We start from the raw sequence: 14,242 nt of genomic DNA, 5'->3' as shown, positions 1-14,242 counted from the left end.
GAGGGAGGAATCAGGGTTTCACCCCAAATCCTAAATTGGGGGTAGTAGTGTAACTTGGTAGTACTATTCTCCAAAATGGAAGATACAGGAAGTTAGAAAGAGAAGTATTGAGTTTGGGATGCCAGTTGAGTCACCACATTAGCAATGATCAGTAGGCAATTAGATTCATAGATCTAGTGCTGACAGGACATATTCGGGCTGGAAATACAGATTTGTCAGTTGTACTATAAGTCTGTTCACTTACCTGTCTCAGGTTGGCAAAAGCTGGCCACCCTTTCTGGTGCACCTTTCATGAATGCCAGCCGGTCACCCCCTATCTCTTGGGCAATGACTGTCATCCTCTGCAGTGCTGATGAGAATGGGAACTGATGCAGGATTGCTATTCCTTCAACTGGGACCTGGTTGAGGGATGAGGAATGGAGTAGGACATACCCACATAGCTCCTAGCTATTAGGAATTAACTAGTCATCCTTCAGTCCTTATTTTCACAAACACAGGAAGCAAGCTCTTAGCAATTTTCACATATAGATTTCAAAGAACACACATCTGTGTTCTTTCAAAATTCTAGGCCTGATGAGATTTTCCCTTTGAGTTTGGGCATTGTGGGACAGATAGCAGGCAAGGCTTACCTGGCTGGCTGTTTCGCAGGGCTTAACTACCATGGCATGTGCTGGCACTCCCTTGATGTGGAAATCGTCCTCAGAAATAGCCATCCCCTATTTCACAAATGGGATATTTCATTGTAGAGATTTATTTCTTGTTCATCCACTAATACTAGGTTCAAACTCACTCCTTGAGAAAATCCTCAGACCACCTCAATGTATGCTTGGTGTCTCCTCCCTCAGCTAGATGGAGGTGAACCAGAGTTAATTCACCACAGGGGGAAAAAAAGTGCATTGGAAATGCAGCAGAACTTGAAGGGCAGATACTTCTGAATTATTCATGCAATTTATCCTGCTTTCTCCGTTGGACTGTGTTGCATAAAGGTTCATTCTCCACTTCTGAAGAGCTTAACTTTAAAATAGTGAGCATGAAGAGCCAGACTTGCGTGTGAGGCAAGCACCATACTGTCTTTGTTTTCCTGGAGTCTGATGCTGCTCCTGCCCTGCCCTGCCCTTTCTGTCTAATTTGAATCCATAGTCCTCAGGGCCAGGCAGGGCAGGGACTGTGATGTGCATGGCTAGTGTTAAGTAAACACTCAGTAATTGCTGAAATAATAACCCTAAATCATAGTCAAAGGAACCTTTTCCCCGAAGATGTCAAAATGCTTTGTAATTGTATCATCCAACAGTTGAAAAAAATCTCAGAAAGGAAATTGTCATTCCTACTTAAAGATACAGAAACAGTAACCCAGAAAGAATGGGGGACCAGCAAAGTTCTATCAGATAGTTACAGAAGCACGCCCTGCTAGAGCTGGAAGGGACTCCAGAGATTGTGTCCTTCAGTGGGGAGAACACATGTATCACAGCGGCCTAGAGCTGTGCCAGGATGCAGGGCGTGGAGGTGGGCTTGTGGCTAAGTATGTGGAGGGTGCTTCCCTGCACCTCATGTGATGCTCCCCATCTTCTATCTCAGCCACAGCAACTCCAACTGTTGTTTTGTTATAGAATGCTTCTGAATAAGTTCTGCTTTTAAGATAAGATTCCAGTTTGGTTACTTTGTTTTGTTTTGTTTGTTTTATAGGAACACTGCTGACTGATATAATTCAGTCCTGTCATTTTAAGGTCACAAAAGCCAAAGCGCCAACAAGAGGGATGACTTCACAGGGTCAAGCAGTCAAAATAGAGCCAAAACTAGAACCAGGAAGCCAGCCTGCTGGTCCTGAACTATACCATTTGTTTATATATATATATATATATATATATATATATATATATATATATATATATATATATAATTTATTTATTTATTTATTTATTTATTTATTTTTTATTGGTGTTCAATTTGCCAACATATAGAATAACACCCAATGCTCATCCCATCAAGTGCTCCCCTCAGTGCCCGTCACCCAGTCACCCCCAACCCCCACCCACCTCCCTTTCTACCACCCCTAGTTCGTTTCCCAGAGTTAGAAGTCTCTCATGTTCTGTCTCCCTTTCTGATATTTCTCACTCATTTTTTCTCCTTTCCTCTTTATTCCCTTTCACTATTTTTTGTATTCCTCAAATGAATGAGACCATATAATGTTTGTCCTTCTCCGATTGACTTATTTCACTCAGCATAATACCCTCCGGTTCCATCCATGTTGAAGCAAATGGTGGGTATTTGTCGTTTCTAATGGCTGAGTAATATCGAAAGATGAATGGATAAAGAAGATGTGGTCTATGTATACAATGGAATATTACTCAGCCATTAGAAACAACATATACCATTTGTTCTTAAAGCCTACCTCAAAGTCTCAACAAAAGTTCTTTCATGGTTTCCCTTTCTATTGTTTTCTAGCCTTAGAAACAAAATCAATATTCAATGAATAGGAATAAAACTTTTGGTAACAATGAGTTATCCTAAACATGGGAGCCAGTGCTGTTTCCAAATCCCCATGTTCTAGAAAACTTTAAAACCAGACATTGCTCAAGAGTTGGAAAATAATTATACAATAATTATATTGTCTCAAGAGATGGAAAATATATAATAATCATAATTATATTAATGCTACTAACCTGTAATATGCCAGGCACATTACCAGGGATTTTTTAAATGCATCATTCCATTTAAAGCTTACAATAATCCTACAGTGGAGATACTGTTACCAATTGCATCATTCAGATGAGGAAAACAGACTTAGATTAGTTTCCCTGTCTCTACTACATGTAACTCTATGTTGTAAACCTCACGTTTGTAAGCATTGAATAACTATGAAATCTGGGTTGTTCTGGCATTGGAGAAGTTCCTTAGGTTCTTTGAAGAGCATGGTATTACCCAGGTGGTGGCTTCAAACATCTTGAGATCCAGAGGATCTCCCTGGATGGTCCCATCGAGAAGGATCAGAGAGTGGCAGCTGGCCATGGCCGCACACAGAGGGCCCCACGGCACAGACCTCCCCGAGGCAAAGCTGTGGACTTCCTGAAAGCTAAAGGAGAAAAGAAAAGAGGCTTCAGAGCTCTTCCTCCATGCCAAGATGGAGCTTCTGGAAGTAAATATCTATTTAAAAATTAATTTAGCATGGTTTGTTACATTAGTACCCATTCTCTAATCTTCCCAAATTGCTTCATTTAGCCATCATCCTTCTAGAAGTTTAGCAAGTATGAGAAAGGTCTTTGAAGTTCTTACAAACTCTCTCTCTTCCTTACTCTCTTTCTGGAAGTGATTTAATTCCAAAGGCGTGGGAAAAACTAGAAGTATCACCCTTAGTTTGAAGCACATCCCCATTATCTTTTCTTCCTCTGGGATTACACAGGAACCACTAGCTGTGCTGACAACGTGCAGTTTCCAGACTTCTCACCATCCTAATAACTCTTTTTTGGAAAAGTTTTTGTCATAGTTTGTCTTCATATGCGGTCTCTGGGATCAGATGATTATTTCTCATGATATGGACATTTCGATTCTTTAATTATGTCCTCTAGCCTTTTATTCTTGAAAGCATCCACATCACAGTGTGAATTCATAATGCAGCCATATTTCTTCCTGGCTTCCTCATTCAAGCTTCCCTAGAAGTTCAAAAACCTCTTGGCTGATTACTGATCCTGTTGATCGTATCTATTTTTATATATCAAAAGTTCAAGTTGTCTTAGTGGTTTTCAGCATACCCCCTAATAGTTCAGTAAACATTAAGCAATCACCAGCAGAGAGATTAACACAGAAGCTTGAGCTCACACTAAAAAGTAAACACACACACACACACACAAAAATAAAATAAAAAAAAATAAAAATAAAAAAAAATAAAAAGTAAACACAGATCAAGGAGGACAAATCTTATTTTTAAGGTGGCACACACACTCCCATCACTATGTAATTCTTGAGTTCCTGAGGATTGGACCAACCTCTGGCTTGCACAACAAATAAATAAAACTGTTGCTTTCATCCTTGTCCTTGCATTTTCATTTGAATGTTTCTGGTTGATCCCTCTCAAGTAACCTAAAGAGCCTCTGATGGTTCTTGAAGTATCTGGCACATTGGCCTTTTTGGAAAAGGTAAGAATAATTAAAGATAAGCTTATCTTTTACAACAAGGTACTTATAGTGAATAGGTCAGATGCTTACTTCTTATCTAGTATTGAGTACGTTTTGTTTGATGTTATTAATTAAATTTATCAATCTTTTTCCAATTTTTAAATTTCCTTTTTAGTCATTTAAAGCCAACTTTGACCTTTTTGAGGGAAGAAAAGAAAGGAGGAAGAAAAAGTGGCAGTCTTAATTAATCAATCAACAACTTAAACATCATATTGGTTGTTTTTATTTAAATTTGATACACTACTCTTAGAAAGTTTTGTGAAAAAGATGATGGCAATTCAATAGGTAGAAAAGCATTCAAAAGATGGAACATAGTAAGTTCATTTTAATTAAACAAACATTTGCTGTGCATGTACTATGTGAGCCTGGTATAATGCTACCACACTAGGAACACAAATTTAAGTAAGAAACAGACTGTTCTCAGGATGCTCACATATTTGAATAAATATATACATTTTTTGTAGAAGCTGAAGCAGAAACATACTAGTGAACAGGAAGACCAGGTATATATCTAAATCTATCTTTGAGAGAAAATGAAAAGAACTTTAGAACGTTTAATAGTTATAAGAGGTTTCTTCTGTGGACTAAAGTGGCAAGAATCACTGAGATTTATTTTTTAACCCAGGAAATAGACTTTTGTTTATGAATCATATTTTAATATGAAAGTGTATTAAACACCCATAATTACAAATCTTTTATGGATAATTCATTGTCATCTGCATAACGCAGAAGAACCACCATGTGCCTTTTATGTATTAGATGTTTTTGTGGTGGAATCTGTAAGTGGGAGAGGGAAACATTTTCACTGAATAACTCAAAATGTAAATGTCAAGTGTTTTGTGTTCTGATCACAAGTGGAGACAGTGGTCAGAAGCAGACAGGGCTGTAAAGTCAGACATGGCCACAAGAGGGCCCTGAAAAATCCTACCACCCTGAGCTGAAAATTGCCAAAGAGGAATCTTTTCTGGCCAGACAGAAAGAGTTTCTGGCAACCAAAAGGTGGGGTTTCCAGAACTCGGATACCAAGGAAAATAAGTGCATTAGCTACGGTTCCACAGGTGTTCGTCTTCCTGGAATTCAGTGTACACAAGTCCGTGTAGTGCTTCCTCCTGGCGCGCTGCAACGCTTCTGTTTGTACAATGTGACCTCCCAGATGGACAGTGTCCTAGTATTCTCCACACTAGGTGCACTGGGTCAACTTCAAGCCCCTGACTAATATGCTGACAGAAAATTACATTCATTCATTCATTCATTCATTCATTCATTTATTGCAAATTACATTTTAGCAAGGACTTGAAACCCCTCCATCTCCTAAGTAGCACATGGCAGGGAGCTAGGGTGAAGGGAGATAATGCATGTTTTAGTAAGACTGGGAAGTGTTCAAAAAAAGACATTACATAAAGATACTGTGTTAACCACTGCTCCAAGGCCAAAGCCAAAATGTCTTCATTATTAATTTACAGAGGAAAATGTGGAGTATTGTTTCTGGGAAAATAGAAACACCAAAGCATTCAGTTCAGGGTACTCACCCACTCCTATCACAGGGCAGGACTCCCCAGAGATCCAAACCATCCCTTGTTAAGGTGCCTGTCTAAACAGAAACAAGCACTTGGTTTACTCCAAATATTGGGCAGCCCCGTGATGACAACCCATAAGGTATGTTTTAACAGGGAAATATGTCACGAACACGTTACTGAGATCAATACTTCAAGGAAGAACACAATGAGGTGGGTATCTGGGGTCCTGGATGGAAGCTCTGATGAGCTTATACCAGTTGTCTGGCCAAGCTGGCAATAAAAAGAAGAAAACAGTATTTGCCTCGCATACTCCAGAGCCTGGTTTTAAGGATCTAATGGTAGACTGAATGGACAGGAAAGCCTCAGTAAATCTGTAGGAGCTATAAAATGAGTGAGCTCCAGTTTTTATGCAGAAGATAAAAGCATGTCATCAGAAGTAAGTAATGAGTGAATTTTTCCCTGCTCTAAACAGATGGTTTGCTATTTGACACCTAAAAAAGTTGCTTGTTTCTCTCAGTGCAGGATAATGAAGTAAGTTTTCCTGGAGCTTGGGCTCATTTAAAACATCAGCTATACTGGGGCACTTCAGTGGCTCAGTCAGTTGTCTGTCTTTGACTCAGGTCATGATCCCAGGGTTCTGAGATCAAGTTCTGCATCTGGTCCCCTGCTCAGCGGGGAGCCTGCTTCTCCCTCTCCTTCTTCCTGCCACTCCCCCTGCTTGTTTTCACACTCTCTCTCTGTGTCAAATAAATAAATAAAATCTTAAAACAACAACAAAAACAACAACAAAAACACCAGCTCTATGACCTGGGCAAATTATTTAATCCCTTTGAACATAGAGCCCTTACTTATAACATGCTTATAATCAGATAAGGTTGTCGTGAATATCAAATAAGGTAATACAAATAAAGCGCTTAACTTAATGTCTGACATATAGAGTATGACTAACTTGTAATGATAATTGCTTATAATTATTTATTACCTATTTTATTCAAATTCATGTTATAATTGTCTTTCTCACACCTGCTTCTTTTGCCAGGCCCAAGGAAGAGATGACCCCACAAATAGAACATCCTTCTTTGTTATGCTGGTTTGCTGACAAAATAATACGGAATTGCTGGCAAGAGCCATGTTAACCTTCTGACCTTGGTAGATCTCTCTGATCTCCCAGTACTTATATAACACTTCTCTGATCTCCTTCATTCTGTCATCAAAAACCTCAATGCACTATTCAATGGGCATAGGTTTTAGGTTGGGAAGATGGAAAAATTCTCAAGATGAATGGTGGTGATGATTGCACAACAATGCAAATGCACTTAAAGCCGCTTACAAATGGTTAAAGTGGTTAATATATATTTTGCCACAATAAAAAATAAATTAAGAAAAAAAGAGAACAATTTAGAAAGCAAAAACACCTCAGAGGCTCCCCACTGCTTAAGAGTACATAAAAAATTCTTAGACAGACATTAAAGGTGTCTCCTATTACTAATGTCTTGCTCTGGTCAAAACCACAAACACTATTGCTTTCCTGTATCCATTTGTGTACCCATATTTACCTGCCTCTAATACCCTTGAACTGAATTAATTTTCTTTATGTTATGATGATTTGACAGCTTAGAAAAACTTTTTAAGGAAAGACTGCATCTCTGGAGCTAGCCAGTTCTTACACAGGTAACCAGGATCTCAGCATGCATTTGACATGCAAACTAACCAATCCTCTACTGGACCCCTTCTCCTCAGGAGGCAATAGTTCACCTTCCTCATCCCAGGGCCAAGCGCCAGAGACCATCCTACAGTCACAAGCTCACCCACATCATTCAAGCAAGCCAATCATAAGCTATGGTCTGACTTGCCTTCCTTGGAGAGACCCCAATAAAGACCACGCCTGAGCATTCCCCTCACTCTTGCTTTGTTTCCTCGTCAAAGCCTGGCATTCCTCCTGTGGCCCCACAAGGTGAGCAGTGCCTCTCCTTACCAGAAATGTGAATAATGTTAAACTTCTTTCAAAGGCATTGACCTCTCTGCAGTCATCAGTCATATTTATAAATGAAGACTTGGGCACAAAGCAGCCCATCTTCTCCATCTTCCCTTCTCATTGCTCTACTTCCCCCCCAGTAGAGACGTAGGCCGAAACAATATACTCCAGAGAAGGTAGAATAAGAGGCTGGTTTGGAATAACTGGCATATAATCAAGGATAACTTTAAGCAATATACTACAGATGGGAAAATATGGTAAGGATTTGACTGGGGCTTTCCTATAACCAAGTCCGTTTACCTAAGTAAAACACAAGTTAAATAAACTTTTCTTTTTTTTTATTCATTCATTAATTCAATATTTATTGAGCACTGACTATATACCTGGCAATATTCTTAATATTAGGGATACAGCAGTGACCATAGTAAAGGGTTAAGTTTTGTTCTTTGTATGGAGTTTTGACTGGGGAGGGACAGAGTGATATTTTAATTAGTTGTATTTGATAGAATATTGGAGCTGGAAAGATCGTAAAAGATTCACCTATTCAGTACCTACTCTCCCTCCTCTAAACTCCAGAATCTCAGAGCTCAAGAAACATGCCTTCCCTAGGTCACACACCCTAACCAGACATAAAATGAAGTCTGATGCCACATCCTGTTTCCTGCCCTAAGGGAGTGTGAAGCACCTCCACCCAATGACAATGATGATAAAATGGTGATGAGAAGGAGGATGAAACACACATACCTTGTCAAAGCAGACAAGGTTTAACTGTCCACATACATTGATCCTCTGGGGGCTGATGCAAAAGATGCCTCTCTTCTTCAGCCTCCTCTGGGCATAGATAATGCCCGTAGTCAGAGCAGCAGGCAGGGCAGGAGGAACTGCAATTGTGATGACATCGAGGGCTTTCTTCACTATCTCCTCGGGAGGTTCCTGGAACACAACGTCACTCTGCAGCTATTACAGGTAAATCAATCCTGAACACCATTGTGCATATGGCTTTTTCCTTTTTCCATTTTTTTTTTTTACTTATTTGTTCAAATTCCCAGAAATTATATAAGTGGTTCAAAAAGTATGAGTACGGCTCTCATATATTTTCCAAAGTGCAATGAGAAAGTTTGTAATGATTCCTACTACTACCACCAGGGAACCATGACCTCACCAACACTGGGTATCTGGGTTTTATCTTAAACTCCTTATTTAATAACTAAAAAAACACTACATTATTGGAATAAAAATATTCTCAGATTAAAAATGAAAAATTATTGTAAGGGGGAGTGTTCAAGACGAGAGGCATGTTGATAGCTCAATGAACAGTGTTTTGTCTCTCTAGATCAGATTGTTAGAATATTACTTAGCAATCAATCACTTATATGGGGGAACTTCGAGTATGTGTGCAGGTTTCAGTGTTTGGCTTTGTTTCCCAGATTGTAAACCATGCCTGACATAAAGGTTAACATGCAGAATATAAATTATACATAGATGAGTGTGTGTGTACATGTAGTAAAAGAACAAAAACAGTTTACCCCGCTGAGCACATAGACGCACAAAGTATAGATCATCCCAATGGTTGCTGTCCCCACAAGGCACAGGAGGAACCTGATGGCATCCCTGTAGAGCTTAAAATTCATTGGCTTTGGGTAGAGAATGGATCTCACGAGGTCCCCTTTTGCAGTGTTGAATCCTAAAGTAACAAACACACAGTCCACATTCTCAGGATGACAAATCCTCCTGCTAGCGCTCTTCTAAGCCTCAACATGGCCTTTGTTTTTCTCTAGAGATATTTAAACAGTGCTTAAGCCAAAGACAACTAAAGGATAATTGGGAAAATACCTGAGTGCTGCAACGGAAATATCTCAACATACCCATTTCAGAGCCTATTGCTCTCTGATCTTTGTTCTCTCTACTTTCAATTTCAATGCATCTCAGAGCAAGGAAACCACCACAGTAGGGTCAGAATACAGCTTTTCCAAGTATAACTTTATTATAAGGAAACGACTCATGAACATTCTTACATATACATCCAAGCACGTGTGCACATTAATTGAATTGAAACCATATGGCCCAGTAAATACCAATGGACTTAATTTCTGATACTTTTCAGTGTAAAGTTTTCAGTTTCTAACCCTGACAAGAGGGAACTTGGGATTTGGGGTAAAAGATCTAAGGTCTAGACCCAGCATCTTTGCTGTGCTGGTTTGCTATATGGCAATAGTTCATAAACTATTAAACACATAAACAATTGTCATCAGTATTAGTTTTACTAAAAGGCATACACCATAGTGCAATTCACACTTAAAATATATAAATTTACATACAGTTGGTTTATTACCTAAAGACTATTCCTTACCTCATAAATTTAAGGCACTAGACAAATGGAACAAAAATATTTCCTTAAAGTAACAAAACAAAAGAAGAGATGTTGACTCACCAGTCTGCAGCACCACTGCTCTCACGGTCCCAGAGCACCCTCCCTTGGCTTGGATAACCTCTGTCCCACAGAAGAGGACATGTCGTTTATAGTCTGCTTCACTCTGTGTTTTCCAGGGCTCAGAGCTCTCCAGTTTGGGTAATGGGGTTTTAGTCACGGGAATACTTTCTCCTATAGAAAATATACATCTCATTTTGTGAGGTGAGGAAACTTCACTCATTTAAATCATGCATGCATTCACTCAGCATGTGACAGACATTTGTTTTAAGCCTGCTATGGTAGCAGGGACAACCCTAGGTTTTAGGGCTACAAGGAGAAAGAAATATGGTTCTTGTTTTTAGGAGATTTGTAATCTAGACAAATAAGCATCATGTTGTATTATGAATACTGTAAGTTTTGTAACATCAAATGTGGGTGCTTTAAAAGGCTAGAAATAGCTATGTAGGGAATAGCAAGTTGTACAGTCCAGAATGTGGAGCATGAGGAGTAAGTGGCCATGAGAGCTGTGTAGGAGCCAAAGCCTGGAGGGCCTAAGTGCACATATTTAAGGGTTTAAATGGGTTTTATAAGCATTAGTGGCAGAAAGGGGTGGGGAAATAATTCACTGCTTTATTCAGGAGTGCAGTATCATATTTGTGTATAAAGGGGTCTGCAATACAGGGAGTGGATTGAAGTTTGGTGAGGCTGGAGGCTGGGCATTCCATTGGAGAGAACGAGGTCTGAGCTATGGCAGTTGGCAGTGGGAATAGAGAGGAAATAATGGATTTGAGAAATGAGGAGGAAAGTAGTTACAAAACTTGGGGAGATTTTTCTATTGGCAGGTCACAGGGACAGAGAAATTCAAAATGGCGTCCTGGTTTCTGACATGGGAAAATGAGCAGAGGGTGGCAATAGTCATCAACACAGGGATTACGGGAGGAGGGAAGAATTGTCTTATGGTCACCATAAGTTGGAGATGCTTTGTGGAATGGCTCTTTGAGATGTCTTGTGTTTATTCATTTGGGTCTGGCATTCAAGGGAGAGGCCTTGACCAGAGGCATTTAGTCAGAGTTCACCAGACTATGATTAAAGCCAAGGAGAGATGAGATTACTTAGGGACCATGTGTGAGGACTGAAGGGAATAGGACTAGGACCCAACTCTGAGCAGCACCAATAGTCCAGGATAAGGGGGAAGAGGGGCAGCACAGGACATGGGATGGCATGAACAGTGGTAGAGGAACTTGGAGAAACAGTGCTGTCTTGGAAGGTTAAGAAGAGAGTTTTCCAGAGGAAGAGATGGTCAGAATACTTAAAAGCAGCAGAGAAGTCAATAAGAAGAGAAATATGAAGAATCCTTTGAATTTGGCTATTGAGAAAGAGGTGAATTTTGTCAGTGTGGTGGAAGGGACAGGTTGCAGCAGGTTGAAGTGCTAATCAAGGTGGTGAATGAAGTTATGGAAATAATTAGGGCCTGTTTTGAGAAACAAACCTTGTAAAGCCTTCCACTGGTCTTCACAGAGTGGGAGATTATATATATATATATTATATATATATATATATATATATATGTAATATATATATATATTTAAATATATAATAAATTAAATATATATATAATATATATAAATATTTACACACACACTAGGGCCACTTTTGCCAGGAAAATGGTATTTAGCATTGCAGAAGTCCCAGCACTAAGAGATTTTTACAAACCTATGTACTCCTTATAGGAAGAAACCTGGCCTGCCACACATTTAAAAATTTTTTTGGTAAAGTTAACAGAAGAAAGATGTGATCTTGTCTCTATTTCATGCCTTCCTGGTCTGTCCAGGAGAAATGGATTCAATTTGGGCTTTCGTGGGAACCACTGTATGTCATTGTGTCTTCTCGCCCCCTAGTCCCTCTGTGAAAAAGATGTTATGATTCTTCTTTATCTTACAGAAATGCTGATACCACATCTCCAAATGTACACATGATAACTCAAAGCACTGTGACCTTGAACAAATCAAGCAGGGGGGCAGAAGGAGAAGGAGAAGCAAGATCCTTGCTGAGCAGGGATCCTGACCCAGGGCTCCATCCCAGGACCCCAAGATCATGACCTGAGCTGAAGGCAGATGCTTAACCGACCGAGCTACCCAGGTGCCCCTTCAGCATGCTTTTTAAAAATGAAATATAGGTAGTCCAAAATTCCCAATGTGTATTTTCAAAGTAATAGATGTGCCAAATCCTGTGTCATGAACTTTTCAACATGTTCAAGCCAAGCCAGGAAGAGCTTGGACTTGACCTAGATTTCAGGATGTCATCAACAGGTTTCAAATCCTCCAAGTTTATCTGAAGATATATTTTATGTGAAAACACTAAACATAAAAGTCACAGATGATTCTGAAATGTCTAATGATCTCCACAATCTTTTAAGGTAAAACGACAGGGCTGTAATACTCTTGATTCAAAAAGAAAATGCTAAGCACTCAGAAAGTTATAACTATATCCAACCTAGCACATGGAAAGCAGTTTTAATTTGAACTCTCAGAACCATCCAGAGCAGGACAGATAAGGAAAACTGTTGAGAGTGGGAAGGTCCCACAAAACCCCTGTGCTTTGCCATGCTTTGCCATTGTCATCAGATAGAAGAGGAACCTGGGAGAGCTCACAGAGGCTGTAAGTTGTGAGACAGGACCCTACCTGTCAGCATGCCTTCATCTACCACACAGCTGCCGTCAATCAGGATGGCATCGCATGGCATTTGTAGTTTGTTCCCCGTCAAAACTAATAAATCTCCAGGTACCAGGAAACGTGATTCCAGCTCTTGGACTCCTGCTGAAAGTGCGAGATGGCAGAGTCAAGTCAGATTATTTTCCCCATAAACACATAGCCCAACATCTACCTTAATTGGAAATCAATGAAAAAGCAACCAGGGCATTTCCAAAATGCAAGCCGTTCCTCAACATCAATTCAAAATCTGGAAACAATAAGAAAAAAGTAATAAACTGCAAAAAATAAAAACCTTTGTGTGGCAAAACAATAAATAAATAAGCAGGGGGGAAAAAACTAAAGACAAATTCAGAAAACATATTTGAAACTTACATTATATGACAAAAGATTAATATTCCTAATACATAAAGAACTCCTAAAAAAAGAGATGTATAGCAAATGACTATAGTAAAATTGCTGGAGATGTTAACAGTTCTCACACGCACACACAATGCAAGTGGCATGTTAAACATTTGAAAAGATCTCATTCTTACCCATAATTAAAAAATTAAAATCCTTTCCTTCCTACCTACCTTCCTGTCTACTTTCTTCTAAACTTTTTTCTTTCCTCACTGAGTCCCAAAGCTATAGGGGTTGAACAAGTGAGGCATCCTTGCAGAAGGTTGGTGGTGGGGATGTGCATGGCAGCCAACTGCAGTTTTTAGAACCTAACAAGGATAGACAGGTGTTTACATGGCCTGGTGCAGGGTGTTTCCCCAAAGAGGGAAAGAAGGGCCCCCATGGTGACAGTAGCCTGGTGTGGGATGTTGGAGTCCAAGCAGAGTGAAAAAGGTGTCTACATGGAAGTGGGAGGGAATATCAGTAATTATGGGAGGCAGACTACACTCAGCAGGGATTGATAGAATAAGTAGATATAATGAGGCCAATGAGACAGGTTTCCCACAAAGATAGCAAATTACAAATATAGACAGAAATAAAACTAGACTGAACTCTGCGGTATTGAATTAGAATTGGAGACAACAATGTAAATTGATGGGTTTTCAGTAGATAAGTAGAGAAATAATATAGATGTAAATGAATATGTATGTGAGAATACATACATATATAATATGTTTGCTTGTCTTTTTTTGTGCATACATTCACTAATTATAAGAGGGCCTGGGAGCAGTGAAACCCCAATAATAATGTGCATATTTATTGCCCACATTTTGTTTTCTAAATTCTATTCCTCCCCCTAAAAAACAATCAGGGTTCCTTAAGGAAATGGCTGGTTACAAGGCTGGGCCAAGAAAAGTATCATATAAGCTAGAACATTTAGTTGCAACATTAAGTATAAAAGTGCTGGAGAAAAGATGGAGACAGATAGAAAAAATATCAAAGCCAACTTAACGGGCTCTCATTGCCTAAATCTGTAATGATTTGAGCATCACAGTAAATAATGAGAAATGAACTATAACCC

The 14,242-nt window shown here is 39.4% G+C and overlaps 1 protein-coding gene across 1 annotated transcript in view; it reads right to left on the bottom strand.

Moving 5' to 3' along the window:
* ATP13A4 (ATPase 13A4) overlaps window positions 1-14,242 on the bottom strand; it is a 109,050-nt gene that overhangs the window by 34,724 nt on the left and 60,084 nt on the right. The window contains exons 9-16 of the mRNA XM_041731856.1: window positions 12,754-12,888; window positions 10,093-10,263; window positions 9,188-9,345; window positions 8,406-8,594; window positions 5,699-5,760; window positions 2,920-3,070; window positions 630-716; window positions 245-398 (exon numbers count right to left, since the gene is read on the bottom strand). Of these exons, the coding sequence (XP_041587790.1) occupies window positions 245-398; window positions 630-716; window positions 2,920-3,070; window positions 5,699-5,760; window positions 8,406-8,594; window positions 9,188-9,345; window positions 10,093-10,263; window positions 12,754-12,888 (1,107 nt within the window). The remainder of the gene's footprint in view (window positions 1-244; window positions 399-629; window positions 717-2,919; window positions 3,071-5,698; window positions 5,761-8,405; window positions 8,595-9,187; window positions 9,346-10,092; window positions 10,264-12,753; window positions 12,889-14,242) is intronic.

The sequence above is a fragment of the Vulpes lagopus genome, chromosome 17 (genome assembly GCF_018345385.1).
Source record: "Vulpes lagopus strain Blue_001 chromosome 17, ASM1834538v1, whole genome shotgun sequence".
Taxonomy (NCBI): Eukaryota; Metazoa; Chordata; class Mammalia; order Carnivora; family Canidae; genus Vulpes; species Vulpes lagopus.
This window is presented reverse-complemented; position numbering and strand designations above follow the sequence as displayed.